We start from the raw sequence: 27,768 nt of genomic DNA, 5'->3' as shown, positions 1-27,768 counted from the left end.
TCTTTGATACTCCACCCTTCAAGATATGGAACTTAATTCCACTGCCCTTGGCTGTAGGCTGGACTTAAGTGACTTTCTTTTAACTAACAGCATGTGGCAGTGGTGTGGCTTCCTCCTTGCTCTAGCTTGTACTGAGGGAGACAAACTACCATGTTGTGAGGACACTCAAGCAGTCTGTTTGAGAACTAAGACCTGCCAATGCCAGCATTAACCTGCCAGAGATTAACCTGCTTCCAGCCACCTTGGAAGCAAATCCTCCAGCCCAGTCAACATTCTGACTGTAACCTCATGAAAGACCCTAACCCAGAACCACCATGCTATCCTAGTCCAGATTCCTGGCCCACAGAAACTGTATGAGATAAGCAAATGTTTATTATTTTAAGCCATGAAGTTTTGGGGTACTCGGTAATAGCAAGAAAAATAATCTACCAACCAGTGTTTTTCAAAAAGTGGACCTTGATTCATTTAAACCACCAATTTTTTTTTAAGTTAGAAAAAAATACATTCTATAACTCAGAATAACAAGTACTATTTTCTGAAAACTGCTTAAACTTTATGTATGTGTACCAGGTAGCATTTAATAAAACGTACATCTTAGAATTATAACCAAAAAGATTTGAAACCCCAAAGCCAACACTAATGGGATTAAAACAAAAAGTCCTCTAAAGTATATAGAATCCTTGAGGGAATATGGACTCAGTAACAACCACCTATAAAATATGATTTCTTACAAACTTTATAACCAAACCAATGAAATATAAGACACTCTCAATATCTTTTCTTATATTTTAAACTTGATATAAAACACAGAGGGCATGGTAGACTTAAGCATGTAAAATCATGTCATTTTCCTAATTCAAGAGGTTACTCAGGAGGACATCCTTATAAAATTATGTAGTGAAAAAGCTGCTTTGGGATCTACCCACATCTATTACTTCCCCGATTACTTTTATCGGTTCAAGGAAACTCCATCTTCCACCTGAGCACAAATGCACAAATTTTTGCAAAAAAAAAAAAAAAAAGTAAGTACAACACTATTAAATTGCTTTCTGCCCACTATCCAAGTCTCACTGGAATTATCCTCTTCAGAACACAAGCAAGTGCCTACTTTTCTAATTGTATTTCAGCATAACATGCATCAAAACTTTCAGCAGCACATGACTGTAGAATATTTATGCATAACTCAACATTTGATGAATCCACTTAGATTATTTGCTTACACTGTGATTTTCTTTGAAGTAAAATGTGTGAAACTATTTTTGAACTAATTTACCAAATTTATTTTCAAAATACCAAAATAAGTCAGTACATAAGCACTAAAGAGATGATTTAACTTCTGATTTTTCTTATAACTGAACTCAGGGCATTTGTGGCTCTCCCACAACCAGACAGCTTTCCTTGTCCCAATGCTGAAATACACTACTAGTTCTTTACAAGGACTCTTTTCTCCCCAACCTTTATATATGTATCCACCTAAATATTCCACTTCAGCAAGCTGCAGAAAACAGATATAATCTGTACAGCATTCCTTATAATGCTATTACTTAGCATACTTGGCAAAATTCAAGTAGGCATGCCTATGCCTTGAGAACACTGGCAGCAGAGCAGCCCCGTTCTAAAGTCAAGAGCAGCAGCTTCTGAAGACAAGACTAGGATGCTCCTGACAGCACTTTCTCTAGGAATGTGATCCAGGGTTTCAGGAATAACCCTAGTTTATTTCTGTAAAACTATGTAAGAGTACAGTACTGAGAAACTATTCACTGGTCTTAAGAGAAAGTAGTTACTTTGAAACTCAAGGCCAATTACTCTAGACACAATGGCTAAAACTAACCCAAAACTTTAGCATCAGTTTTGTCCACTTTTTTTTTGTCCACTTTTTCCTTTAGTTTCCCTCAAGTCAGTTCCCTCTCCATGTAGGCACTCCATCAGACTTGAAAGTTCACAGTCAAGGTCTAAAAGAATTAAGAACCCAAAGATCTCTAACTATGACTGTGTACCAATCAGAATCACTTTAGTTTCCAAGTAAGATGAAACAGACTTCAACTGCAGAGTCAATCCAAGGAACCTGGCATGCCAGTCTGAAGGCTAACTTTGATGTGTTAGTGATAGTGCACTAGGAATACTTGTATCAGGGTCAGAACTTAGTTTTGCAGGCAGACATTTAACCACTCAAGTCATTTATCTAGCTGATCAAAGAATAAGAAAGTTCAAGGCAGGTATGTATGAAATCTATTATTCACTTTTGGACCACTAAAGTTACACAGCTGCTTATTTTGTCTTCAAACAAGGAGGAATTAGTCATCGGTAGCCCTGGGTGTAACTGGATTACTAAATCAAACTCAGATTTTTAGGAGGGGACACGTCTGTATGTCAAAGTAACTGTCTTAAGATATTATGCTTACCTTAAATATTTTGGGAAATATGTGCCAGATCTCTTCGCTAAAGTCTGGCTCTGTAAACCAAAATGGGTTCAACATCAAATTAAGGAACTTCTAGCTGAATTGCATGCTTTAAAACCAAAGCGAATCCTGGAAACTGCTACCTCCATTTCCTTAACAATCAAGCCATATTCTTTTTAAATCTCCCCAAATCCTAACTGTGTAAAACACAGAAATCATTATATCCAGTCCTCAAAAATTGTACTTCCAAAGACAAAAATAAAACTCTACTAAAATGGCAACACAAAAATAAACTTTGAAATGTTAAAAATGACCACCAGAAAATCTAAGTCCCCTGCCTGCCATGTAACCTGCTACAGGACCTCCAAATTTAACAGAATGGCCAACTCTAAATCCACTCTAACCTCAGAGACCGAAAACTTTACAGGAAAGTGAACTGTTCTTAAGTAACAAACATACTTTTTGCAAACTGGCTTTTTTTTTTTTTTTTTTGGACCAACGCTTCATAAACAATTGCTGAAATAAGCATCAAACTCAATACTAACAGGCACGTCTGACATCACACTCAACCAGTCTGTTAAGGAAGCACTTGCACCTCTTCAAACACAGCACAGACAGACATCTACTTCGGTGTGACTTTTCAAATCCACTCGTGACAGAAAGGTACTAGTGATTTACAAGTTTTTCCCCAGTTCTCAAGTCCACTCATTTCAACTCTCCAGATGAATACTTAGGACACACGGGAAATAAAGGGACGATGGTATTGGCCAAGAGATGTCAAGCACAAGCTTGCAGAAGGATCCGAGCAGTTCTGCATCCCTACCCCGAGCATCTCCAGGATTGTCCTACCTAAACACTTTATGTAAACATGGGGCTTGTGACTCAGGCCTCCAGCCCCAATAGGTGGAGAGAAGTTTCCTCGCCTCGGCTGCACATGGTTTGCAGAAGTTTGGCTGGAGCAGAGCGGAGCCTGGGTGGGAGCGGCAGTGTAGTTAGTGCTGCAGGCGGCGGCGGCGGCGGCGGCAGAGCAGCAGGAGGCGGAGGCGGGCGGGGGGAGGGGAGGCGGCTGGGGGGGCGGAGGGGGCTCTTGCCGCCACTGCTCTCTCGCCGCCTCTCCCCCCCGGCGGGAGCCGCTCTCAGCCTCTTTGCACTAGTCGCTCCGCTCTCTCGGTCATGTGACCTTAACGTAACCGGACAGGAAAAGCCCCGCCGCCGCCGCCGCCGCCGCGCCGGAGACACCGACCGCGGCGGCAGCAGCAGCAGCAGCAGCGAGAGGCAGAGGCGGCGGCGGCGGCGGGGAGAGCACGGCCGAGGCTGCCCAGCGGTGCCTCCTCCACACCCCCCGCCGCAGCAGCACCGGCGACAGGTAAGCGCGCAACGCCTCCACCTCCCGGGGCCGGTGCCCACGTGCCGCCCCCAGCCCGGGCTCCGGGAAGGCGGGGGGGGGGGCGGGGGCCACCGGAGCTCGCAAACGGTTCCGGCACCAACGGTGGCAACAAAGAAGACGAACGACCCCGGTCCCGGGGCTCCGGGTGAAGGCAGGCGGAGGGCCCGGACCACACGGGGACCCAGTTCTGGGAAGCGAGGGCAGGGGCGCCCCGCGGGGGCGGTGGCGGCTGCGCCTGGCGCCGGGGCTCTGGCCGCCTGACAAAACCATCCCCCGGAGCCAGGCGGCGGCGAGTCGGCGGCGGCTCCATCCGGGGCTTTGCGGGAGGGGGAGGGGACGGAAGCCGAGAGGGCGGGCGGCGGATCGGAGGGAGGGAGGGAAGGAGGGAGGAAGGGGAGGGGGGCGATCCGCGTTCCGTTCCCCGTTGCCGGTCCCTCCCTTCTCGCCGCCACCGCGAAGCGCGTCCCGAGCGGCGGCGGCCGGTGAGCGTCCCGCGCTGGAGCCCTGAGAGGCGGGCCCGCCAGGTGCGTAATCCTCCCGACGCCTCGCCGCCGCCTCCTGCTGCTGCCGCCGCTGCTGCTTCGGCGGCAAGGCCGCGAGCTGCGGAAGTGGGTTTGGGGGAGGGGAGCGGGGAGGGAGGGGGAGGGGAGGGATCCGGTCCGACCGGAGCAGGCCCGGCCTCTCTGGCGCTTCTCCCAGCTGCAGCGGCTCCTACAGCTGCTGCCGCTACTGCTGCGGCTCCGCCTCCCCGCTCGCGGGCGGGGGCGCGCACGCGCGCTTCCGGCCTCCTCGGGTCTCGCGCTGTCTTCGGCTCTCGCGCGCGCTCTTCCCCTCGCCCTGTCTGACCACCCCCCGCCCCCGGCGCCGGAGCTGTTGCGCCAGCCGGGGCGTTGCGCACGGCGTAGGCGTCGGCATTGTGTTAAACTCCGCGGGACTTGGGGCGAGCGCGCGCGCGCACGCGGGACGGAGGGGAGCGGAGAGCGTGCGGCGCGGCCGGAGTGCGTCGCCCCTCCCCTCCCCTCCCCCCAGCCCCTCGGGGATGGAGGCGGGGCCGGGGTGCTCGGCGCCCGGGCCCGCCGGGTCCCCGCCGGTCGGGCCGGCCCCGGCCCCGCCCCCGCCCGGGCGCCCGCCCCCCTCCCCCCTCCCCACTCCCCCCTCCCCGCGGGACGGGGCGGGGCGAGGCGGGACTGGGCGGCCGTTGGGCTGCCGGCCTCCTGGGGCGCCGCCCGGGTGGACCGCTGCGGCCCGGGCCGCGGGCGTGGGCGCGCTGGGCCGGCAGCCCCGGGCTTCCGCTGCCCGCCGAGCTGCGCGTCCGCGGAGGCCGCGGTTGCCCCGGAGCTGCGCTGTGGTTTCTGGCTGCTCGCTCCGCCTGGGGTGTGGGCCCGGCGTCCGCGCCGCGCTCCCCGTCGGCGCGGCCCTCGCGACCCGGGGGGCTCCGAGAGGGGGAGGCTGCCCCCGGGCCCGAGGCGTCTTTCCGGCGGAGCGGAACCCCCATTGACTTTTAAACAGGCTGCGAGCAGAGCTGAGAATACAGATGTGCTTAGGGAGCAAGGTTCTGGATGCTTTTAGCTGGCGGCGGGCACCAGATGGGGCAGGGCGAAAATGCAGGCAGTTACCGCAAGAACTTGAGCTGCTGAACTCAACGGTGCCTTAGGGAACTAACCCCCCGCCGGCCCAGTGTTCATTGGCTCTTCAGATGCAATGGGCCCACGTAGTGTGGGAGTCTTCATTCTGTTCGTTTTCATAGGCTATTGTCTCAGTAAAATAAAGCATTAAAAAGGTCAGAGTTAGGGGCTCACGCAGAACTTGGGGGTGCTCAGGGTTTCCTTAAGTGGGCTGCCATGTCCTGTTGAGGACGGGCCATCCGTGTAGAGCTGGAGCAGGGTGGACCTATCACTAGCATTTTAGTTGGAGAGGCCTGAGACTTTAATACAAAGTCAGAATGAAGACATTTCAAATCCTCATGCCTGCGATTTCTTAAAAGCCAACATCAGTTGTTAAAGTAGGTCTTATTTTGCATTCTAAATGACCTTGGTGTGTATCCAGGGTGTTTTCAAACAAAAGGTAATTTTTAAGAAAAAAAAGTTCCACGCTACTTTAAGCTGGGCATTTCTCACTTAATAAATTGACGGTTGACAGAAGTGTGCTTTCTAGCCAAAGAATTGACCTGTTATTGACACCATGGTAAGATCTCCCAAGTACAAGTTCATACCAGTGGTGTAATGCCGCAAATAGTAGTGGAGGAATCTTTTAAAGGGCGGCAGATAAAGCACCCCTGAAGCTTTGTTATAATGTTTAGTCCAACCACTTGCCGGTTTTAAAGCTGCTCTCAAAGAGGGTGTAAATAAATGGTGCTCTGCAGACTTCCACTGAAATACTCCAGCAGCAGGGTAAACACTAGGCATGTTTTAGATCACAGAATAACAGCTGCCAAGATGACATTTTCTTTTTTATCGTAAAGATTAATATAAATTTTGCACTGTCCTCAAAGATCTGCACTTTTGTAATATAAAAATTACCTAAAATATAAAATTTTTTTCACCTTAAAGCTCTAAGAAGATGCTCCTTGTAAACACTGCATGTCCTGTGTATGGGGATATGCTTTCCCCAGCTTGAGAATGCCTGATAACGGAGGTAGAAAGTGAAGGAGGCCTCTAAGCCTGCTGTGTGGCATTGGCTTGGGAATGGCTTTGGAATTGGGAGACTTTTGCCATCTCTTCTTAACTGCCTGGATACTTCATGTCTAGACCCACTGACTTTTCCCTGAAGTAACTTTGAAACATTGAGCAAGTGGTGTGGTTCCAGCCTACTGCTGGTCTACTGAAGACTACCGTAAATTTCAGAATGCACCGGCAGAAACGGGAATTTATCACTTTCCCTACTTCCTTACGGTCACAAAGCATGACTCTAAAAACCTACAAGGGAATTGAGAATTCTTATTTTCCTGAAGAAAAAAAAAATATAAACATTTTAAGCATTAGACTGAGAAGATTTTCTAAACCTTTTTTATGCTCAAGTAAGTTATAATTTTATTCATAAATTAAATAGTGAAAGTATTACTTTGAGTCAATAGTAAATAATAGTGTTTTACAATGCCAGTATGCCATTAAGAGATGGAGTCAGTAGCCACAAAATACTTACCAGGAGTTGGCAGTCCAAGACATTTTAGGACCATTTTTTTTCTGTGTTATAAGGGCCAAGTTAGAGGCTGTGTTTATACTCAAATACATAATTCCCAGTTCACGTGGATGAGGTATACATATGACTTTCTCTCTTCAAGAAAGCTCCATGTGCAAGATAGGAAGTTGTAAAGCATTTTGATGTATCTAAGTACTTACAAAATAGTTTTTTTACTTTACAAGAAGTATAGTTCTTTAAATTGTGCACGCACCTAAGTTCTGCATCAAGCAAGGATGAAATATCAGAAGCATCTGAGAACAGTTTCAAAGTGTCTTTGTGTTCTACACCACACCTACCTGCTTAGATTCTTAGCCCTAAAGTGATTCTGACCAAGGGTTGTCTAAGTGTGGTCTACAGACCCTTCTGAATCTCCATGAAGTCAAAGCAATTTTTATAATAATGCTAAGATGTTATCGTCCCTTTTAACTATTGACAAAATGTGTCAACTTTGGAAAGATCTGCTGCATAACTCACTGAGCTGACATTTTCCAGTGACCAATGGGTGATGCTCAAAAAAACCACACATGGGTAAAAGATCTGTTCAACATGCAAGCTAGAGCAACGTATTTTACTATAACAGAGAAGGAAAATTTCATTCGTTACTTTTTTTTAGATCAGACTGCTAACCTTTAAGAAACTAAAACTTGTTAAGTTTTGGTATAGTATAAAAGAAAAATATCCACAGTTACCTGGAAAAGTTATTAATATATTTCTTTTTCTCACTACATATGTGAGTGAGGTTGGATTTTTTTCAATACTCAACCAAAACAGATATCACAACAAAGTAAATGGAGAAATAGAGTAAATGCAGAATCCCGATGTCTTCTGTTAAAGAGATTTGTAAAAATAGCAAATTAGATTAGGTTTTAAATTTTGCTATGTAGGCATATGTATTTTTCCTTAAAGTTGAGTATAGCGTAATGCCTTTAAAATGGTCGCTTTAATATCAACTCTTTATTAGCCATAAATCTCTGACTTGGTTCCCCTTGACACAAACTGTCCTGGAACTGCCTCCTTCTGACCTTCACTTAGAAATTAAAAACTAATTCCAAAGTTAACATCAGCAACCTGTAATTGAAAAGACAATCTCTTACAAATTCAATGCTTTTCAAAGTCAAAATACTTGCTATTGATTAGCTTATGTCCCACCTTTTTCTAATTACTGTGGAAGAGGATTGACTAAAGAAATGTTAAGAAAAATACACCAACCTGTCACCACAACTCATTAAGATACATTTCCTAGCTTTGAGTTACAATTTTAAAACGTTAAAATTCAAATGACCAGCCTCATTCAGGTTTACTTTATAAGCTATGAATATTAATTATTAATAATACTAATTGAAAAAGCAGTTTTTTCATCCTGGTAAGTGGTCTGAACTACTTGAAAGAATCAATCTTACTTGTGGGTAGTGCTTTTTCTGTTAGTGATGTGTCCTGTGCATTACAGTATTCATTTATGTTTCACTTAAATAAAATTAAGGACTTCAGAGGACCCTTTTAGTGCCCTCGAAATGGGTAGTCTAAGTGGTATTTAGTATCTTAGGAGAGCTATTATCTTTAAAAAGTGAGTCATCAATTCCCAAAAGTTGTTTTGGTCTACTTATACTGAAAATGTAGGCGGAAGTTGGGTTGTCAAAATATAATGTGATTGTTTGTCCCACTCAGCTGCACCTCCAAAAGATGAGTAACTTATGTAGGAATCAGCTCCACTTGTGCTACATGTTGGACGTGAAGGCACTTGACATCTAGGCAGCATCGCATTATCAGTGTGGAAAACAGTGGTGAAGCGTTAAATAATATGAATGGTCATTTATATTTGGCTCTGCAAAGTGTTTTTTACATATTTCAACATGTGTCTCCCAGTCTCAGAATTTGCTTAAAAAAAAAAAAAAACTTCATACACCTATACATGCATAAAGAAGGCATTTTCTGAAAATCCACTTGTAAGAATTGCTTCCCCTCCCTTCAGGCACCTGGCTGGCTCATTCAATAGAACATGCTACCCTTGATCTCAGGGTTATGCATTCTAGCCCTACACATTGGGTGTAGGGATTACTTAGAAACAAAATCTTTTAAAAAAGAAAAGGATTGCTTCCCCTCTCCCATCTCTGTTTTGCTTCAGTTCCTTTCTGCTCACTATTCTGATTTAAGAGAGACATGATTTTTTTTTTTTTTTTTTTTTTAGTTTGGGTTTTTTAAGTTCCATTTATAGCTTTAAATGGTTGGGGGCTTTATATAGGTCTTCAGTTTGTCAAGATTTCATGTCAGCCCTCTGTGACTAGGGCTACTAAGAATTTTGGGGACTGATCTGTGGAGCCAGGAAGGACAGAGGAAAACATGTGTAATCTACACCCCAAAGACAGAGTTCAGTTGCCTCCCGTTTATACCCATAACCTCTCATGTAGGGATGGAAGGTTGGAGTCAGATACACCCAGCTTCTCGAAAGACTCGGAACATAAATCCCAGCAGGGACTTCAGAGCCCCAGACCAGTGTAACTAATGTCTACTGTAAACCTCTCCTTGACCTCTAGCCCCCAAATTAGACCCCAGTTTCTTGACCTCGTAGTTCCTTGTATTCTTCTTCGCGTTGTAAATTGGTGTCTCCTTGGTTGTCTCAGAAGTATCTCGGTCCCAGCATGCCTGAACATAACCTCATAATCCTTTTCCCCCCAAAACTGGCTTTTTGCCCGTGTTCCCTCTCCTGGCAGGAATCCCCACAATCTCTCTAGTTACACAAGCAAAAAATCTAGTAGGAGTTGTCTTGGACAACTCGATTTCCTCCACCCTCTTCCATCTAATTCACCAACCAATTCTGTTGAGTCTTTATCTTCTAACTACCTTTCAGATCCCATCCCTCACCATCCATTCAGATCACCACCACCCAGTCATCTCTCTTCTAGAACCATGGGAAGGTCTCCCCTCCCATCCTCACCTGCCTCTTCACTCCCCTCATCAAATTTGCCTGGCTTGGCAGTGCAACCATCTGACTACTCGTCCTACAAAATCCCCTCTGGTGGCTCCCCCTGCTTTTCAGATATGGACCAAAACCCTTAAGAAGACCTGAGTCTCCAACTTTGCCCTGCCTCATTGTCTTCTGGCTCTCTGACCCTCAGTCACATGGGCCTCCTCCCAGTTCCTCAGCTTCACCTTGTTCCTGCCTGTCCTAATTAGGGCCTTTGCATACTGATCCCTCAGCCTGGACTACTCCATCTTCACCCAGTTAACTCTTCTCATTCTTTAAATAGCTGCTTACCTGGCATTTCCTCACGAAAGCCTTCCCTGACTTCTAGCCCCCAAATTAGACCCTAATTTCATGACCTCATAGTTCCTTGTATTTTTCTTCACATTGTAAATTGGTATACTGATTTGATTCTGCCCTCAAACTGCATTCTGCATACCTTTGTACCCACTACACGCAGCACCTCAGAAAGCTCTCCCCAAGTACATGACTACGTCCCAGATCTGCTTCTTTAGAGCTGGACTACATGTGGGCAAGTTACTTAACTTCCTAAGTCTAACAGATTTCTTCTGGAGAGAGGGTAATTAGCCCTTGGCACATAGTTGGTCATTTATTATTAATGCTATAGTTATTAATATTATAATTAATAGTGCATGCAGAGTAAGAAAATGATATACCATGGTATTACTGAGGATTAGATGATGAGTGTAAAAAGAGTTACTATAAAATATAAAGCACTATTTAGAACTTAATTGTTAGCATGAAGAAACACAAAGTGACATTTAAATATCAAAAACTTTTTCTAGGGGATCCCTGGGTGGCGCAGTGGTTTAGCGCCTGCCTTTGGCCCAGGGCACGATCCTGGAGACCTGGGATCGAATCCCACGCCGGGCTCCCGGTGCATGGAGCCTGCTTCTCCCTCTGCCTGTGTCTCTGCCTCTCTCTCTCTCTCTCTCTGTGACTATCATAAATAAATAAAAATTAAAAAAAAAAACTTTTTCTAAAATATTGCATCCTTTAAACTGATGTGAATTTTTTAGGTTAATCTAGGATAAATAGAAATTGAACTCTTGCTCCATAGCACCCAGCTACTCAGGGACCAAGAACTCAACATTCTTCTCCTCTCTGAACATATATATTTTTTTAACAAATATTGAACACCAGACAATATGCTAAGTACATGGAATAAAGTAATAAATGATAAGACTCAGTGCTGGCTTTCTGGAAGCATCATACAGACATATGTAAACTGGAATGTTCACAGATGCTCCAGGGATAAGGAGAGCCTCCCAGACTTGAGGGTCAGGGAAATTCTGCAGAGGACAAGTAGGGCTGGGACTGGGGAAAAGAGGATGTAGTAAGTGGTGGCTCCCTCTGGAAGGGGCATGTTTGAAGGTCGAGCATAGAGGTTCTAAGGCCCCATTCAACAGGCCATCACTCCCAATGGTGGGAGTAGAAATGTGGTACTGGGTTCAGCTTTACGAGTAAGGCTTCTGAGCAGTGAGTGTTGCAGACTGCAAGGAGTCCAAGAATGGCCTGGGCTTTCGGGCTAGTTATAAAGAAAAAGGCCCTTTTTCAGCTTATTTTAACTCATCCAGTGTTTCTCAAGTGAGTGAAATAACATCATTTTGTCTCCATTATCATCAACATACTCAGATGAAACTGGGTTTTTGGTGATGGCCTTAATTTCAGAACAAGTTGGATACTTGATCACTTCGTAAAGATCACTGAATGGGTAATCTTACATCAAGAAGACAATTAGGCACAACTTAATATCATAAAGTAAAATTTTACACTGATTTTTTTTTTGCATTCGAAAATTTTTCTTCCATGTAATGAATATAGTGCCAACAGTCCTTCCTTTAGAAAAGCACTCTGACCGTATGTCCTTTGTGTCCAGTTATATTTAGAAGTCCCCCATCCCTACTGTGTATGTGAATATTTTGTATCTTTTCTTGCAAAATAAAGAGGGAATGATACGCTATTGGACTGCTTCAAGGTTGGTTAGTCTGTGTTTTAATAGGTCTGTGAAACCCAAAAGTTTGGAAACCATTAAATCAGCATGAGAGCGTGTTGTGCAGAGTTAGGCAGGGGTTGGGTCAATGCGGGATCAGGTAAGCTATGCTGAAAATTTTGGGTTCCATCCTAAAGGCAGTAGGGAATCAGGAGAACTTTAAGCAAGATAGTAACATCAGATTTGCCCTTTGGAAAGATCATTCTTGCTGTTCCATATGGTCGGATTCAAGAGCTAAAGCTGTAAATGGAGAGATGAGTAGGGAGGCGGGGCTAAGCATGGTGGTGGGATAAGGAGTTGAAATTAGTGGGCTGTGAGTGAGTGAATGAGTGAGTGAGTAAGGAATTAGGGAAGCAATGGAGCCCTGCCTGAAAGGGGGGATTGGGATTCCTGGTTTGGTCAAGAGATGGGTGGTGGTGCCATGCACTAAGCTGGGGATACAGAAGGAAGGGATTTGTGTTCATGGCTTTTACTTTCCTTTGGAGGAAATGAGGGTGAGAAGAGGAGGGATTTGAGTTGTTTTTCCTATTCTGAATTGAGGAGTCATGTGAGATGGCCCAATGGGAGTGAACTGGATCCCCACAGAGAGTCCCCAGAATGAGAAGTAGGCTGTGGACCAAAGACACAGGAGCATCAGCAAAAGAGGTCCTCTTTCTTGGTAGAGATTAAAATAGAACAGCCAGAGGTGAGAGAAAACCAGAGCACAGCAGCCTTGGAGCCCGAGACAATATTTATGGAGCAGAAGGAAGAGTATTTTAATACCGCAGAAAGGTGGAGTAAGCTCAGGGTGGGGGGCCGGGGAGTAGAGGTCCTGGGTGACCTTGCTGAGCCATCTCAATGCACTGGGCAGGAGTGATGTGGCCCATGAGCAGTGGATGGAGGTGGGGAGCGAAGAGCTGAGCCCCCCATGAAGATGCTGTGGCCTCAGCCTGTGCAGCATAGGCTACATGGCAATGGCTCTGAAGGGGGCCATGGTGAAGAAAGGTGATTTAGGAAAAGGGGATGCTGTCAGCTGGGCAGGGTCGGGGGGCACCACCCGAGATGCCCTTCTGATGGAGTCCAGGCTGGAGATCCCCTCCCACCCCTTTTCTCAGACTCATTCACATGTGTCAGATCTGCGGGGGTGGGGGGATGGGTTCTGATTTTTCTCCTGAGAAAGGTTTTTTTGGGTCTCCAAAGTAAGGTTTTTAAAAATTTATCTGTGCAGAGTTTTGTCTTCTCTGTGTGAATTTTGAACATAAGACTTGTTCTTTCCGTGTTTCCTCCTCTCGTTGGGCTTTTTCACATCCCTGAGACTCCCATACATGTATTCTTCCCTCTGTATGTGAAAGACATGTTCAGTTTGTTTCCTATTCTAGATTGAATAGGAAATCTCTAAATCAAGATCCTATAATAACTGATAGACCCTCTTAAAAAAAGAAACATTTCACAAGATCCTATAATAACTGATAGACCCTCTTAAAAAAAGAAACATTTGGGATCCCTGGGTGGCGCAGCGGTTTGGCGCCTGCCTTTGGCCCAGGGCGCGATCCTGGAGACGCGGGATCGAATCCCACGTTGGGCTCCCGGTGCATGGAGCCTGCTTCTCCCTCTGCCTATGTCTCTGCCTCTCTCTCTCTCTCTCTGTGACTATCATAAATAAATAAAAATTTTTTTAAAAAAAGTTAAAAAAAAAGAAACATTTCACATTTTCATGGCTTCATTCTTACAGTCTGAAAAAAATACTTAACCTTAGTCTTTTTGTGGAATGAGAAGGAGCTCTACCTTTTGTTATATCAAAGGAGATTTTCACTGTAAGAACAAATGCTTCAAAAATCCTATAAAATACTGAGAAGTTTGAGGACATCACAACATAAAATTATACGTTAAAATTCTCTATAAAAGAAAACGAAAAGAAAGTGAGAAAAATGTTAGCGATCTATGTGATAAAGGGCTCATTTTTATTCTATACAAAGGGTTTCACAGATCGATAAGAAAAAGACAAACAACCTGATAGAAAAACGGCCAGAGCTCATGAAGAAATAGAAGAGGAAATGTAAATGATCAATAAGCATAAAAATATACTTCCTCTCATCACTAAATCCATAGAAGGTAAGAAAAGGAGAATGGATTTGGCAAAGATTCTGGAAGAAGAGGTAATACCCAGGGCTGTCAGAGCGGAGAAACCAGCAGGGGTGGAGTGGATGGGCAGCTCGCCTCTGTGCGTCCGTGAGAGTTGAATCTCTTCTTACAACTATAAATACTTAAAAGCAGCAATAAAAAGAAGGTTTCCGATTGATTTTAAACACACTGGCGCCGAGCACGTTCCGACAAATCAAACAACCCAGCTTAAGTCTCACTTGGTGCCCTTACTGACTCTGTAGTCAGGGGCAAACTAGCGAACCTCTCTGTAAGATACGCGCAGCAGTCCCTCAGATAGAAGTCGGTGTGAGATTAAATGAATAGCATATGGAAATGAATGGTCAGCGGTAAACACTCCTCCATAAACAAGAGCCGCTCTTGTCATTATCATCAGGGAATAAATAGTAACGTGTTACCATACTTGAAGCTGCTGTCAGTGAAGTGACACCTGGAGCGGCGGGAGCATATTCGGGAACCCCACTCAGAGACAGAGCGCAGGAGAAAGCAGCTCGATGGTAACATGCTCTCAGAGGATGTTACACTTTATTGCAGAGAAAGGAAGGTTAGCAAGGTGGAAAAGGAAGTATTCTGGCACCTTTCAGCCAGCAGCCTTGGAGACCAGCTTCTAAGGTTAGATCCTGGTGAGGTCAGGTTAGGGTGATGTTTCTGTGTAATCCCTGGGCCCCCATCACCTGCCACCAACTCTTGTTTTCATCGTCAACCCCAGGCCTTGTTTCTGTGTCCCTTTCCTAATCTTAGTGCTTTTACTTCTCTGACATGTGCAGAAAATACCGGGGGAACTAAGGTCCTGATACACTCCCTGGATGTGGACGCGTAAATGAGCCAAACACCTAGGTCTCTGCACTCAGATTGCTGCTAACTCAGGTGACTCTCCTGCCTTTCATCCCTGGAGAAAGCTCTTGATAGAAAATATGAGACTTGGGGCACCTGGGTGGCTCAGTGGTTGAGCCTCTGCCTTTGGCTCAGGGCATGATCCCGAGGTCCTGGGATCGAGTCCCACATCCCTGCAGGGAGCCTGCTTCTCCCTCTGCCTGTGTCTCTACCTCTCTCTGTGTGTCTCTCATGAAGAAATAAATTAAATCTTTAATAAAAAAGAGAAAGAGGGATCCCTGGGTGGCGCAGCGGTTTGGCGCCTGCCTTTGGCCCGGGGCGCGATCCTGGAGACCCGGGATCGAATCCCACGTCGGGCTCCCGGTGCATGGAGCCTGCTTCTCCCTCTGCCTGTGTCTCTGCCTCTCTCTCTCTCTCTCTGTGACTATCATAAATAAATAAAAAATTTAAAAAAAAATTAAAAAAAAAAAGAGAAAGAAAGAAAAGAAAAGATGAGACTTGACAACCTCGATCCTTGCTTTGTGATCTGATGGGTCTCTCAAAGTATTGTTCCATTCCAGTCTTTTCTTTTAGGTCACACTTGTTAATTCTGCATCTGCTGTATCATGCCTAGAACAGGAAGGAGAGTGGGGAGCTCAGTACCAGCTGAGTAAGAATTGCCATGGGTCTGCTTTGTTTTGTTTTGTTTAAAGCTTATTGATAATGCATTCTCCACAGTAGCTTTCCCAGGTCTGCAGTTGAGCATCATAGTTATCTTTTTCTTTTGAAATCTGGCTAATTAATTAATGTATGGTAGGACTTTCTTTTTTTACTTTTTATTTTGAGATAACTATGCAGGTACAAGAAATAACGGAGATCCCATGAGCCCTTTACCGAGTTTCCTCTGATGGAAACTTCTCACTGAACTGTAGCTCCACATCACAACCAAGGTGCTGACCTTTATAGCCAAACCTATTTCCCTCCTGCTCCCCTCACCCTCTATTACTAATCTGTTCTCTGTTCCTATGATTTTCGAGAGTGTAATATACATAGAATTGTACAGTGACCTTTGGGGACTGGCTTTTTTCACTCCGCGTAAATCACCCACCTTGCCCTATGCATGTATCAGTGGTGCATTTCTCCTTACCGGCTCTGTGGTTTCCTACAGTGTGGGCATACCACACTGCCTAACTGTTCATCTACTGAGGGACATCCGGGTTGTTTCTAGTTCTTGACTATTAGGAATAAAGCTGCTATGGATATCTACAGGCAGGTTTCAGTGTGAACATGAGTTTTCATTCTCTGGGATGAATGTCCATGAGCACTGTTGCTGGGTGGTACAATAGTTGCATATTGAGTTTTTTAAGAAATTGCTGTTTTCCACAGTGGCTACCCCCTTTCACCTTCTCCCCACCCATATTCAGTTCATTGGCATCCTTGCCAGCATCGGGTGTTGCCATTATTTTTCACTTTGGCCATCTTGACAGGTACATAATGAAATCTCATTGTGTGGTTTTGTTTTGTTTTGTTTTTTAAGATTCTATTTATTTATTCATGAGACACACAGAGAAAGAGAGGCAGAGGGAGTAGCAGGCTCCATGCAGGGAGCCCGATGTGGGACTCGATCCCGGGTCTCCAGGTTCACACCCTGGGCTGAAGGCGGCACTAAACCGCTGAGCCACTTGGGCTGCCCTCATTGTGGTTTTAATTCGCTTTTCCCAGTCACCAACGAGGTTAAAGGTATTTTCAAATATTTATTCACCATCTGCATAGCCTCTTTGGTGAAATGGGTCTTCAAGTCTATTACCTATTTTCTTTTTTCTTTTTATTTTTTTTTTTATTTTTTTTTTTCTTCTTTTTTCTTTTTAAAGAGCATTCTCTTTTTTTTTAATTTTTATTTATTTATGATAGTCACAGAGAGAGAGAGAGAGAGGCAGAGACACAGGCAGAGGGAGAAGCAGGCTCCATGCACCGGGAGCCCGACGTGGGATTCGTTCCCGGGTCTCCAGGATCGCGCCCTGGGCCAATGGCAGGCGCCAATCCGCTGCGCCACCCAGGGATCCCCTATTACCTATTTTCTAAATAGTTTTTTTTTTCCTGTTGAGTTTTGAGAATTCTTTATATATTCTATATACCTGTCTTTTGTCAACAGTTTGCAGAGGTTATCAAGTATTTTCTCCTGGTCTTTGTCTTTTCATCCTCTTAACAGGCTCTTTCACAGAACAAAAATTTTTAATTTTGATGAAATCCAACCTAATAGTTTCTCATTTTATACTTTGGTGTTCAGTTTAAAAGCTCTATACCTAACCCTAGATCCCTGAGATTTTCCCCCAAAAAGTTATAGTTTGGTGTTTGCCTTTGTGTCTAGGATTCACTTTTTCTTTTTTTTTTTTTTTCTCTTTGCCTATGGGAGTCCAGTTGATCTAGCGCCATTTGTTGAAAAGATTACTATTCCTGCAATGAATTGCTTTTGTGCCTTTGTCGACCATCAATTGTGCATATTTATGTGGATCTATTTCTGGGATCTCATTCTGTTTCATTAGTCTGTATATTTATCCTTTTGACAATACCACACTGTCTTGAATACTGTAGTTATTTGATGCATCTTGAAGTCAGACTGACTCGTCCCACTTTAGTATTCTTTTTAAAAGTTGTTTTAGCTATTCTGCTTTCTTTAGCTTTACATTATACATTTTAGAATATTCTTATCTCTATAAAAAAATATCTTGCGAGAATCTTGGTAAGAATTTTGTTAAAACTATATATTGACTTAGGAAAAATTTGTTTTTACTATGTTGAGTTTTCCTAACCATAAATATGGTATGTCTTTCCATTTCTTTAGATATTCTTTGATTTCTTTCTTCAGCGTTTTAGAATCTTCAACATACAAGTCATATATATGCTGTTAGATTGACAACATATGTATTTCAATAGCTTGAGTGATTGTAAATGATATTATATTTCTAATTTCATTGTCCACAAGTTCAAAGTTGTGTATAGAATTGCAGTTGACTTTTACATCTTTATCTTATAGCCTCCCTGTGGTTGTTGCCAAACTCATTTATTAGTTGTAGGAGGTTTTTGTAGATTCCTTGGGATTTTATAGGTAACAACCATGTTATCTGGAAATAGGGACAGTTTTTTAGTTCTTTCTTTCCTGTCTATGTGCCTTTTATTTCCTTTCTTGCCTTATTGCACTAACTAGAACTTCCAGTGCTATGTTCAGTAGTGAGAGTGGGCATCCTTGCCTTGTTCACCGTCTTAGCAAGAGAGCATTCGCTCTTCATAACATTGAGTCTACTGTTAAGTACAATGATGATCTATGTGTAGTGGACTGTTATAAATGTTCTTTGTGGGAAAGGAGCAGTCTACAGATTTGATGAACCATCTCCTTTAGAGGCATTTCCCCTACTATGTGGATGATACAGGCCAAGTGGTTTCCTAGGATGAAGTGTGAGAGTGAAGACCTTAGAATTTGGAGTCAGAACATTCCGATTTCAGTTTGGGCCCTCTTACCTTCTAGCTAGATGGCCCTGGGCAAATTATTCCCACCTCTCAAAGCCCAATTCCTCCTCCACAAAAAAGGAAGAATACCATCCTACTTCCTCCCTCCATCCTACTTCTTCCCTCCCATCTTACAGGTGTCCAGGGGAATAATGGACGGGTCAGTTATTATATCCCCTGCCCTGGCCACACAGCAGGAGCTGGAAAATTGCCCCAATTGGGTAATATTCACCCTATCATGCTGTGGCTTCACCCTAGGACCTTAATTTACTGATCTCTCCAAAAGGTTTGACAACCTCTGATAGGTCGTTAGAATTTGCATTTTGGAATGGTAAATCTAAAGACTGAATGATCTGGGGATGTCTGCTATATCCAGAGCAGACAACCAGTTCCTTCCCTGGCTCCTCCACTGTCTGTGTAAACATGAGCAGACCATGTAATCCCCCAAGTCACTGTAAATGCCATCATCTGTAACATGGGAGTGAAGATAGAGCAGCTCCTTCACACAGGTGCAGTGGAGACTGAGTGAGTGAATTGATGCCACATTGTTAGCATGTCCTGTGAGCTGTGCTCATTACTATTGGTGACTATAAAGGACACATACTTACTTGTGAATCACCTTCTTAAAAAAAAAAATTGTTTGCTTTGCAGATTTTTAAAAAAATGGATTTGGCCAACCATGGACTTATTCTCCTGCAACAGTTAAACGCTCAGCGAGAGTTTGGTTTCCTGTGTGACTGCACGGTTGCCATCGGCGATGTGTACTTCAAGGCACACAAATCAGTTCTTGCTTCATTCTCCAATTACTTTAAGATGTTGTTTGTCCATCAGACCAGGTAACTAACGTGCTTGATAATAATCTAATGACTGTCGACGCTGAACTTCGTGGCCCTCTTCCCCTCCCCCCCCCACCCCCGGAACCTGCTCTTAGTCCATTCAGACCATGGGGCCCGCCTCCCCTCCCTGGAATCTAGGCTCCCAGGCTCCCAGTTTCCCCTTGTGACCTCACTGGCCCCCTTGCCCATCCTGGTTACTCACACTTTCACTGACCTTCACGTCCCCCGTGGCCCCCCCACCCCAGTTCCCTGGCCAGCTGTCCCACGCACGACAGGATCAGTGGCCCCAGCCTCCAGAATCCCTTTCTCTGACTCTACTGGCTGCTGCCACACACACACACACACACACACACACACACACACTCGCTCCCCCCCCCCCCCCTTCCCTATTTTTATCCTTGTCTGCCAGCCTAATGAGAAGCTTGAGGGCATGGATTCCCCAGTTTCCTCCTTTTCTCTCTTGAAACATTTCAATCTCAGTATCTTTGCTTGATCTTTCCTTCTCATCTCTCCCATCTGGAGAAAAGGACCCTTGCTGTCTCAGGAAAAGTAATCTTCTCCAGCTCTCAGGCTACCAGATCCTACCTCTTCCTCTCTGTTCTGTACCTGTCACTGTGCACTCCCCCCATCCCCACACCCAAGTCTCTCAAGGACCCAACACTCCCCTGCCACCCTGACAGTGCTGTCTACTTGACTTATGGGGCAGCTTCTCCTTTATCTCACCAAGAAAGTGTTCAGAGGGTGAGCCATGACCTTGCTGGTGCTCCCCCCGCACCCCTCCTCGCTGGTGGTACTGTGGTTTGTGCTCTGTCTCTACCAAAATCATTTCTCAGAGGTCACCTCTTCATTAAAACCATTACTCTTCTCAGCCTCTGACATCCTTGTCCTCGGCAGTATTTGCTACTGCTTGCTTCCTCTTTAGGGCCGTCATCTGCACTTTGATAAGGCACAATGTTCCCCTTTCTCCTGCCTTCTGGGCAGGACCTTCCTGGGAGTCGTGCTGAGTTTTGGTCTTGGGCTGTCCTTGCGTCTTTCCATGTGAACTCTCCTGAGGGGAGCTTCTATTTCTCCTGGTTTTGGCCACCACTGGAAACCACAAGTTTACAGTTCTGGCTTTGACCTTGTTCTGAGTCGTCTAGAACTCTGCTTCCCCAGGCTGTGAAGCTGGCTGCTCAAGGGACAGAATTGAATGCCAGCATGTCTGACACTGAGTTAGGCCTTCCTGGGTCCTGACTTCCCTGTTTATCTCCAAGTAACCCGCACAATGTTGCAATGGCAGCCCATTCTCTGGGTCCCCAAATCCTCTTTCCCTCACAGTCCCTTTTGCATTAGCCCTTTCCTTCCCCTTCTTACTCCCTTCCATTTCCTGATCATTCCCATCAGATTAATATTCCTAAACAGTGCTTTGATCAGAAACTCTACTCCATGCTGTTACTCTTTTGATCAGAAACCTAGAGGATATCCATCCATTGCACATCAAAACAGCACACAGATTCTTCCTCTTTCAAAGCCCCACAGACTGGCAGCCTGACCTCCAGCCTCCTAGGCCACCTTGCCACCTCGGGCCAGCCCCTCCGGCCCACCCAGTCCCTCAGCCCAGCTCCCCTATCGCCTCTTCCATAACCCCTCCCCGAAGTGACCCAAACCCATCTCTTCCTCTCTCACATTTCCTAGTACTTTATGCCCATTGACAATATCAGCACATTTTCCCTGTGTTATTCTTGGTATACCTATCTCCTCTCCTCATTTGTCAGTTTCCTGAGGGCAGAGACTGGGTTTGACAAATCATTTTGAAGGCCCCAGGGTATAGGTCAGGGATTTGTACAGAATAGCCACTAGTTCAATGTCTGGAGGAGCAGAGTAGGTGAATAATAGGAATAGTGGCAAGCAGAGGATGCATTGTCTTATTACACTAACTATAAAGATCTTCCCTCTTACCCCATTGTAGGGACTTCATGACTAATGGGTTCTTAGAAGTTACAGTACACTGAATTGAAAGGGGGAAGATGTTCATTTTGAGGAGTAGAAGAATACAGTTTAATGAGTTTTAAACAGATACAAGAAACTTAAGTGTAGGGCAGTTAAATGCCTTTGTAAAAAGCATTCCATTTTTAATGGAAGTGTGGTATCTGTGTAGGTAGGAGTCCCAAAAGGAAGCAATGGAGTGCTACTGTGCTAGAGGCAGTACAAGCCTTTTCTCTTTTAGACAAAGCAAATGTAAGGCAAAGGCCCAAGGCCCCTTTCTTAAACCAGCGCCTTTTTTGCGAGGTTTAAAGGTGGCCTGAGGATACCTTGTTTTCAGTTGGCTTAAGAGTGTTTAATGTCTGTAGTACCACTAGATGTCTCTGTCTCATGTGCAACACTCTCAGTAGTTAAGTTTTAAATCCTGTGGGACTGCAGACATGGAACTCCCTTAAAAGCAAAGCTGCGGAAAGGCTGGTTTTACTAAAACACAACCTCCTGATAAGGTCAAACATTATTTAAAAGTTATTTCAAAAGTTCTTTAAGCCCATCTTTTACTTAGAGACTCTAAGTAAAGGAAAAATGAAAAATGCAAAGTTTTACGAAGGCCCCCTGCCCCCCGCTGTGCTAAAACCATGTTTTCCCTATAAAAGTGTTGTCAGGCAGACATCTGCAAATCAAACCACGAAGGTGTAATTATCTGGAGAGCTGTGTCCTTCCAGAAGGACTTGGAAATGACCAAAGTCTGGCCCATAGTGAGCGGAGAGGTCTAGCTGCCTGGGAGGGAAAGCAGTCAAGGATGGAAATAGCTAGAATGCAACCTAAGGAACTTTTTAAAATAATTTTTAAGTGTTTCTGTGTGTATATGTGTGCATGTGTTCTTCTGCTTTAAAAAAAAAAAAAAACTAAAATCAAGATAATTGGTTTCTAGGAACCTGTGTGGGCCCCAGGCATTGGCATTAAATCCCAGAGACTGGCTGCATCTCTGTCCCCAGTGGTTTCTCACCAGTGACCCCCCCCCCCCGGGGTTCCTTTCAGAGCCCTTCTCCAGCCTGGAGGGGTCTCCCAGCCCCTGCCTTCAGAGATAGCGCACAGTTCTGGAACACCTGAGCTCTACTCAGTCATTGCCCATCACAGGCAGTAGACAGAGGACAACCTATACAATAACAAATGAAAGAAAATCATAAAACTTACAACAAAATCTTGATGGAAAGGGGCCCTGCTTGGTACTTACCACTCACAGATGCTATAATATGTAGCCACTCCCCCACTCGTGAGATTTCACCTGCTTCTTCTCTTTCTGTCCCTTCTGCCTGGAGGAACGTTCCCTCCTGGCAGAACAAAGGTGCCCTATAGTCCCCTGGGAGTACTTTGTATCCTTAAAGACCAATGGTTTCCCAGTTCTCTATTTTGGAGGTGATTGTTTATGTTATTAAAGTATTCTTCACCATGCAAGATCCCTGAGCCTTTATTTTGAATATTGAACTTCCTTAGAGCCCCAAAACGTATTCTAGTATACACATAGTATTGTTGGCACTCACCCTGTGCTTGACGGGAAGGCCACCTGTAATTGCATTCCTATTTAAGGGAATATAAATAAAGGACTATAAAAAGACTCTAAAGGAAGAGTGAATGATCTGTGTGTCTTTTTAAAAAATAGAGTCACATAAGGTCTGTTCTTTTCTGCCATCAAAATGCTACTAGTTTTTATGCGTCATCCTTATTCTTTGACTTCCATACTTTGTAGTCGTTTTTTACATGATTGTTTGTATGCAGTCATCTTGAAATATACACACACTGATAGCAAGACAGGAATCATTCACATCTGTTCTGTCACAGATTGCTATTAAAATCACTCCTTTAAAAAAACAGTAAGTGTTAAATTTGTAAGAGCAAGGTCTACTGTTACTTTTTTAGCATATTGGAAAGTATTTATTAGTAAGATAAACAGCTAAAGGAGACCAAAAGTTATAAGAAGTCATATAATCAAAAATGATTATGAATTCTAAGAACCCGATTAAATAACTGATCCATTTAAAAAAAATGATTATACATTCTAAAGGCACTCAAGGAAGCTGTGTTTGAAATTGAAAATGCACTGTCTGTAGAATATATTCCACTCAGTGGATGATAGCACATACCTCATACTGTATAGGTATAATCATTACTTTCTAATGATGTGTTAGAATTTCTGTCATTAGTGATGGTTTAGGGAGAGTTCTTTGGGACTTTTTGATGATAGCTGCTTGATCAGAGTGATGTTTCTGGAATGAGGCCAACACTAGCATCTAAAAGTTAGAAAATCAGATGCTTTAAGTGTCTCAGATAAATCACTTAACTTTTGGGGATCTGTTTCCAGATCTCTCAAATGGGAACAATCAGATCTACCATAACTGCTACACAGGATTGTTTTCATACTCTAACCAATTTTGGTGGCATGGGCTTGGAATGAGACCGAGGTTTAAATCCCTCTTACTGACTCGTGATATTGAGCAAGAGATGAAATCGTTTTTTTTTTTAAGATTTTTTTTTTTTATTTATTAGAGACAGACAGACAGAGAGGAGCAGGCTCCATGCATGGAGCTCCCATGCTGTGGGACTCAATCCCTGGTCTCCAGGATCACGCCCTGGGCAGAAGGTGGCGCTAAACTGCTGGGCCACCAGGGCTGCCGGACATGAAATCTCTTTGAGCCTCAGTCCCTTATCTGTAAAATGAGAATTAATGGCAATTTAATGAGATAATGCCTGTAAAGCCCAGTGGTAGTTCTGTTGACAGTGCTGGTATTTACATTTGGTAAGGAAGGGAGTTGTCCTGGAACCACTTTTTAATGCAATCTAGCAATACTGGGGAGGTGATCTGACCCCATTAGAGCTAGATGTTTCTCCATCTCTTACAGTGCTTCCACCTTCATGCTGGACACAGATCAGAGAGCTGCAGAGCACAGAGAGAATTCGGCTTTATTTTTCTCTCACTTGTGTCGTGTCGCTCTTAGCACTTGTTCATACTAGTCCAGCTCCCCTGTGTCATTTTACAAATGAAAAATCGTTCTCATCGGGTAGATTGTTTGATTTGCCTGAAAAGATCTCCTGCTGAGCCCAGGATGGCATCGGATCAATAGAAAATCATAGACTTTTAGCCAAGAGATCTGCTGGGTGGGTGGTTCTTACCTGTCACTAGGTCACAGGCCACTTCCAGAAAGCAATAGGTCCTCTGCGCAAAACGCACCATTTTTTTATATATATAGAACTCTTGGAGTTCTATCTAAAAATATAATATGACTGAATTTCACATACACCGTGAGGAGAAAAAGGGCTTCAAGAGTCTGAGTTAAGACGTCCTGACTTAAGTCAAGACTTAAGGCTGAGATAAGAGTTAAGCTTGCCGTGAACTTTTTCTTTCTCAGCCCTTGAAAATCCCTGTTCTTGGTACGATTAAATTACATAGGTTCCAGTAATCTCCCCTGAGGATTCCATTTCATGAAACGCTAATAATAGGAAACGGGGAACACTCTTGTCTTATTTGCCTTTAAAGGGGCCCCCTGGGGCACCTGGGCGGCTCAGTGGTGGAGCATCTATCTGCCTTTGGCTCAGGAAGGACGTGACCCCAGCTCCTGGGATCAAGTCCCACCTCAGGCTCCCCATAGGGAACCTGCTTCTCCCTCTGCCTCTCTCTCTGTCTCTCATGAACAAACAGATAAAACCTTCTAAAATAAAAGAGATCGTGTCATCGTTGGAGACTCGGGGTGACCCTTACTTACAGACTGTTCCCTTGTTTCTTCCAGCGAGTGTGTCCGCTTGAAACCGACTGACATACAGCCGGACATTTTCAGCTATCTCTTGCATTTGATGTACACTGGGAAGATGGCGCCCCAGCTGATTGATCCCGTTCGCTTGGAGCAGGGGATCAAGTTCCTGCACGCTTACCCGCTGATCCAGGAGGCCAGCCTGGCCAGCCAAGGAGCCTTCTCTCATCCCGACCAAGTTTTCCCACTGGCTTCCTCCCTGTACGGCATTCAGATCGCCGATCACCAGCTGAGACAAGCCAGCAAGCTGGCCCCAGCCCCCGAGAAACTCGGGCGGGAACCGCGGCCACAGGCCCCCAGGATGAGCCAGGAGCAGGTGCCCGAGGCCTCGCAGCTCTCTCAGCTGACTTCCAACCTGGCCCAGGTGAATCGGACGCACCTGACTCCCTCGGACCCGCTGCAGACCTCGCTGTCTCCAGAACTCGTGTCCACCCCCGTGCCTCCCCCGCCTCCCGGGGAGGAGACCAACCTGGAAGCATCTTCGTCCGACGAGCAGCCCGCGTCCCTCACCATAGCCCACGTGAAGCCGAGCATCATGAAGAGGAACGGCAGCTTTCCCAAGTACTACGCCTGCCACCTGTGCGGCCGGCGCTTCACCCTCCGCAGCAGTTTGCGGGAGCACCTGCAGATTCACACCGGAGTACCCTTCCCGCCCAGCCAGCCCGGTGAAAGCCGAGGGCCCCTGTCCCTCTGTAGCAACGCGGCCGACCTGGGCAAAGACGCCATGGAAGTGCCTGAGGCCGGGATGATCAGCGACAGCGAGCTGCAGCACATCTCCGACTCTCCCATCATCGACGGGCAGCAGCACTCGGAGACGCCGCCGCCCTCGGACATCGCGGACATTGACAACTTGGAGCAGGCGGACCAGGAGAGGGAGGTAAAGAGGCGCAAGTACGAGTGCACCATCTGCGGCCGCAAGTTCATCCAGAAGAGCCACTGGAGGGAGCACATGTACATACACACCGGGAAGCCTTTCAAATGCAGCACTTGCGACAAGAGCTTTTGCAGGGCCAACCAGGCGGCCCGGCACGTGTGCCTCAATCAGAGCATCGACACCTACACCATGGTGGACAAACAGACTCTGGAACTCTGCACGTTTGAGGAAGGCAGTCAGATGGACAACATGCTGGTACAAACCAACAAACCCTACAAATGCAACTTGTGTGACAAAACATTCTCGACCCCCAATGAGGTGGTTAAACACTCGTGCCAAAACCAGAACTCGGACGTGTTTGCCCTAGACGAGGGGCGGTCCATCCTCCTGGGCAGCGGGGACTCCGAAGTCACGGAACCTGACCACCCGGTGTTAGCTTCCATCAAAAAGGAACAGGAAACGGTGTTGTTAGACTGAATGTTACTTTATCTTTTTAAAAACTGTCATTTTTACAGAGACGATCTCCCTTCTCTTCCCCCAGTTCAGAACTGTAGTTCTCCATGGCATGATACAGACAGGTCCCTGGTCCCTCTGTCCTCCCCACGCCCTCCCCGTCCCCAGCCCTTCCTCCACAAAGGCTTTGTGCATTATAAACCTGGAACATATTTACTTCAATTCAGGGGATATTGGAAAGATAATGGTCAGTAGTACTTATAAACTCAAATAGATTTTGAGACGTTTTAGATTATTTAAAAAGCATACTTGGAACTAATGAAGGGTATATAACAAAACAAAACAACTAGAATGCAATTTGGTAAGCTAAAATTATGACTTTCCCTGGGTAATAAGTCTTCCTTCTCAGAAAATGTCAGAAAATACAGCATGCTTCTTAGAGATACCACTGGGCTCTGTACTATGCAAAATCTAGAAGGTGTGGGGAAACTTTAAACCCAAGAAAATGTTCTTAGTATTTATCCTCCAGGGGTCTTATTTCAGAATGCATCCTTTGAGATTATGTCCAGTCAAGAAAAATCATTCGTTAAGAAATCTACTTGAACACAACACAAAAGAGAAAAAGTAATAATGTGATGGCAATCTTAATTTTTGGATAAAACATGACAAAGCTGTGAGTTTGTGTGTTTGTAAGAGAAAATGTATGGATATTTGCGATAAACAGGTGTACTAACGCACATGCCTTATCAAAATGCTGGCTTCTTTCAAAGTTGAACAAGAACAAAATTCTATTTTAGTTTCTAATAAATCTGTTGGCTGTTTTAAAAATCAGATCTGAAAGTACTAGTCTATAGATTGTCTTTCTGAAGACGACACGCCATTCCAGCAGCATTATTCCAGTGCTAAGTTTGTTTTAGCACAGACTTGCTGCTTTAAATCAGTGTATGTGCTGCAGGAAGAAGGATGCAGGAAAGTGCATCTCACAGGGGGAAGTTGTGGGCAAAGCATATAGTAACTTTAATGACTTTAAACGTTAATGCTAATAGTTTACCGGCAACATTCATTGAAGCATCAAAAATGGCAGAGAAAAATCAGGATTAAAAAAAAAAAACAACACCTAATTGCTGTTTGGGAAAAAATTTGATTTTGTTGTTTAGTCTCCACTTTTTTGTTTTTTTAAAAAAAAACACCTGAAATCTCCTCCATTGGCCTGAAAGCAGTAAAATGTGTCCACTAATCTTTCCTTGGGCCAATCACAGAATGGTCTGACAGGACAACACAGGAGCCAGAAACAAGGACCGAAGGGAAAAGGGAAGAACAGTTCATAGCTGTGCTGTACGTATATGTGAAAAACTGAATATCCCGTCATCCTGTTTCATGTATAGTTGCGTTCTCAGATTTGTAAGTTTTTATACATACTTTCATTGAATAAACAATTAAATGGG

The 27,768-nt window shown here is 44.8% G+C and overlaps 1 protein-coding gene across 2 annotated transcripts; it reads left to right on the top strand.

Moving 5' to 3' along the window:
- Window positions 1-95: 95 nt before the first annotated feature.
- On the top strand, window positions 96-27,768 carry ZBTB2 (zinc finger and BTB domain containing 2). Of its 2 annotated transcripts, none has more exons than XM_041745178.1 (3): window positions 96-3,765; window positions 19,047-19,231; window positions 24,976-27,768. In XM_041745178.1, the coding sequence occupies exons 1-3, from the start codon at window positions 3,268-3,270 to the stop codon at window positions 26,345-26,347; spliced, it is 2,055 nt and encodes a 684-aa protein (XP_041601112.1). In that variant the 5' UTR covers window positions 96-3,267; the 3' UTR covers window positions 26,348-27,768. The 2 variants fall into 2 exon arrangements, with proteins under 2 accessions (XP_041601112.1, XP_041601113.1); XM_041745179.1 differs by lacking the exon at window positions 96-3,765 and adding an exon at window positions 3,775-4,310.

This window comes from Vulpes lagopus, chromosome 2 (assembly GCF_018345385.1).
Source record: "Vulpes lagopus strain Blue_001 chromosome 2, ASM1834538v1, whole genome shotgun sequence".
Taxonomy (NCBI): domain Eukaryota; kingdom Metazoa; phylum Chordata; class Mammalia; order Carnivora; family Canidae; genus Vulpes; species Vulpes lagopus.
The sequence above is the reverse complement of the archived record's forward strand: the minus strand, read 5'-3'. Positions and strand labels throughout refer to the sequence as shown.

Bases quoted from the DNA above. Each gene is read 5' to 3' on its own strand.
- ZBTB2 (XM_041745178.1), top strand. From the start codon at position 3,268: ATGGGGCTTGTGACTCAGGCCTCCAGCCCCAATAGGTGGAGAGAAGTT. The intron at 3,766-19,046 runs GTAAGCGCGCAA...TTTGCTTTGCAG, and splicing joins CGCAGCAGCACCGGCGACAG to ATTTTTAAAAAAATGGATTT. The intron at 19,232-24,975 runs GTAACTAACGTG...TGTTTCTTCCAG, and splicing joins TTGTTTGTCCATCAGACCAG to CGAGTGTGTCCGCTTGAAAC.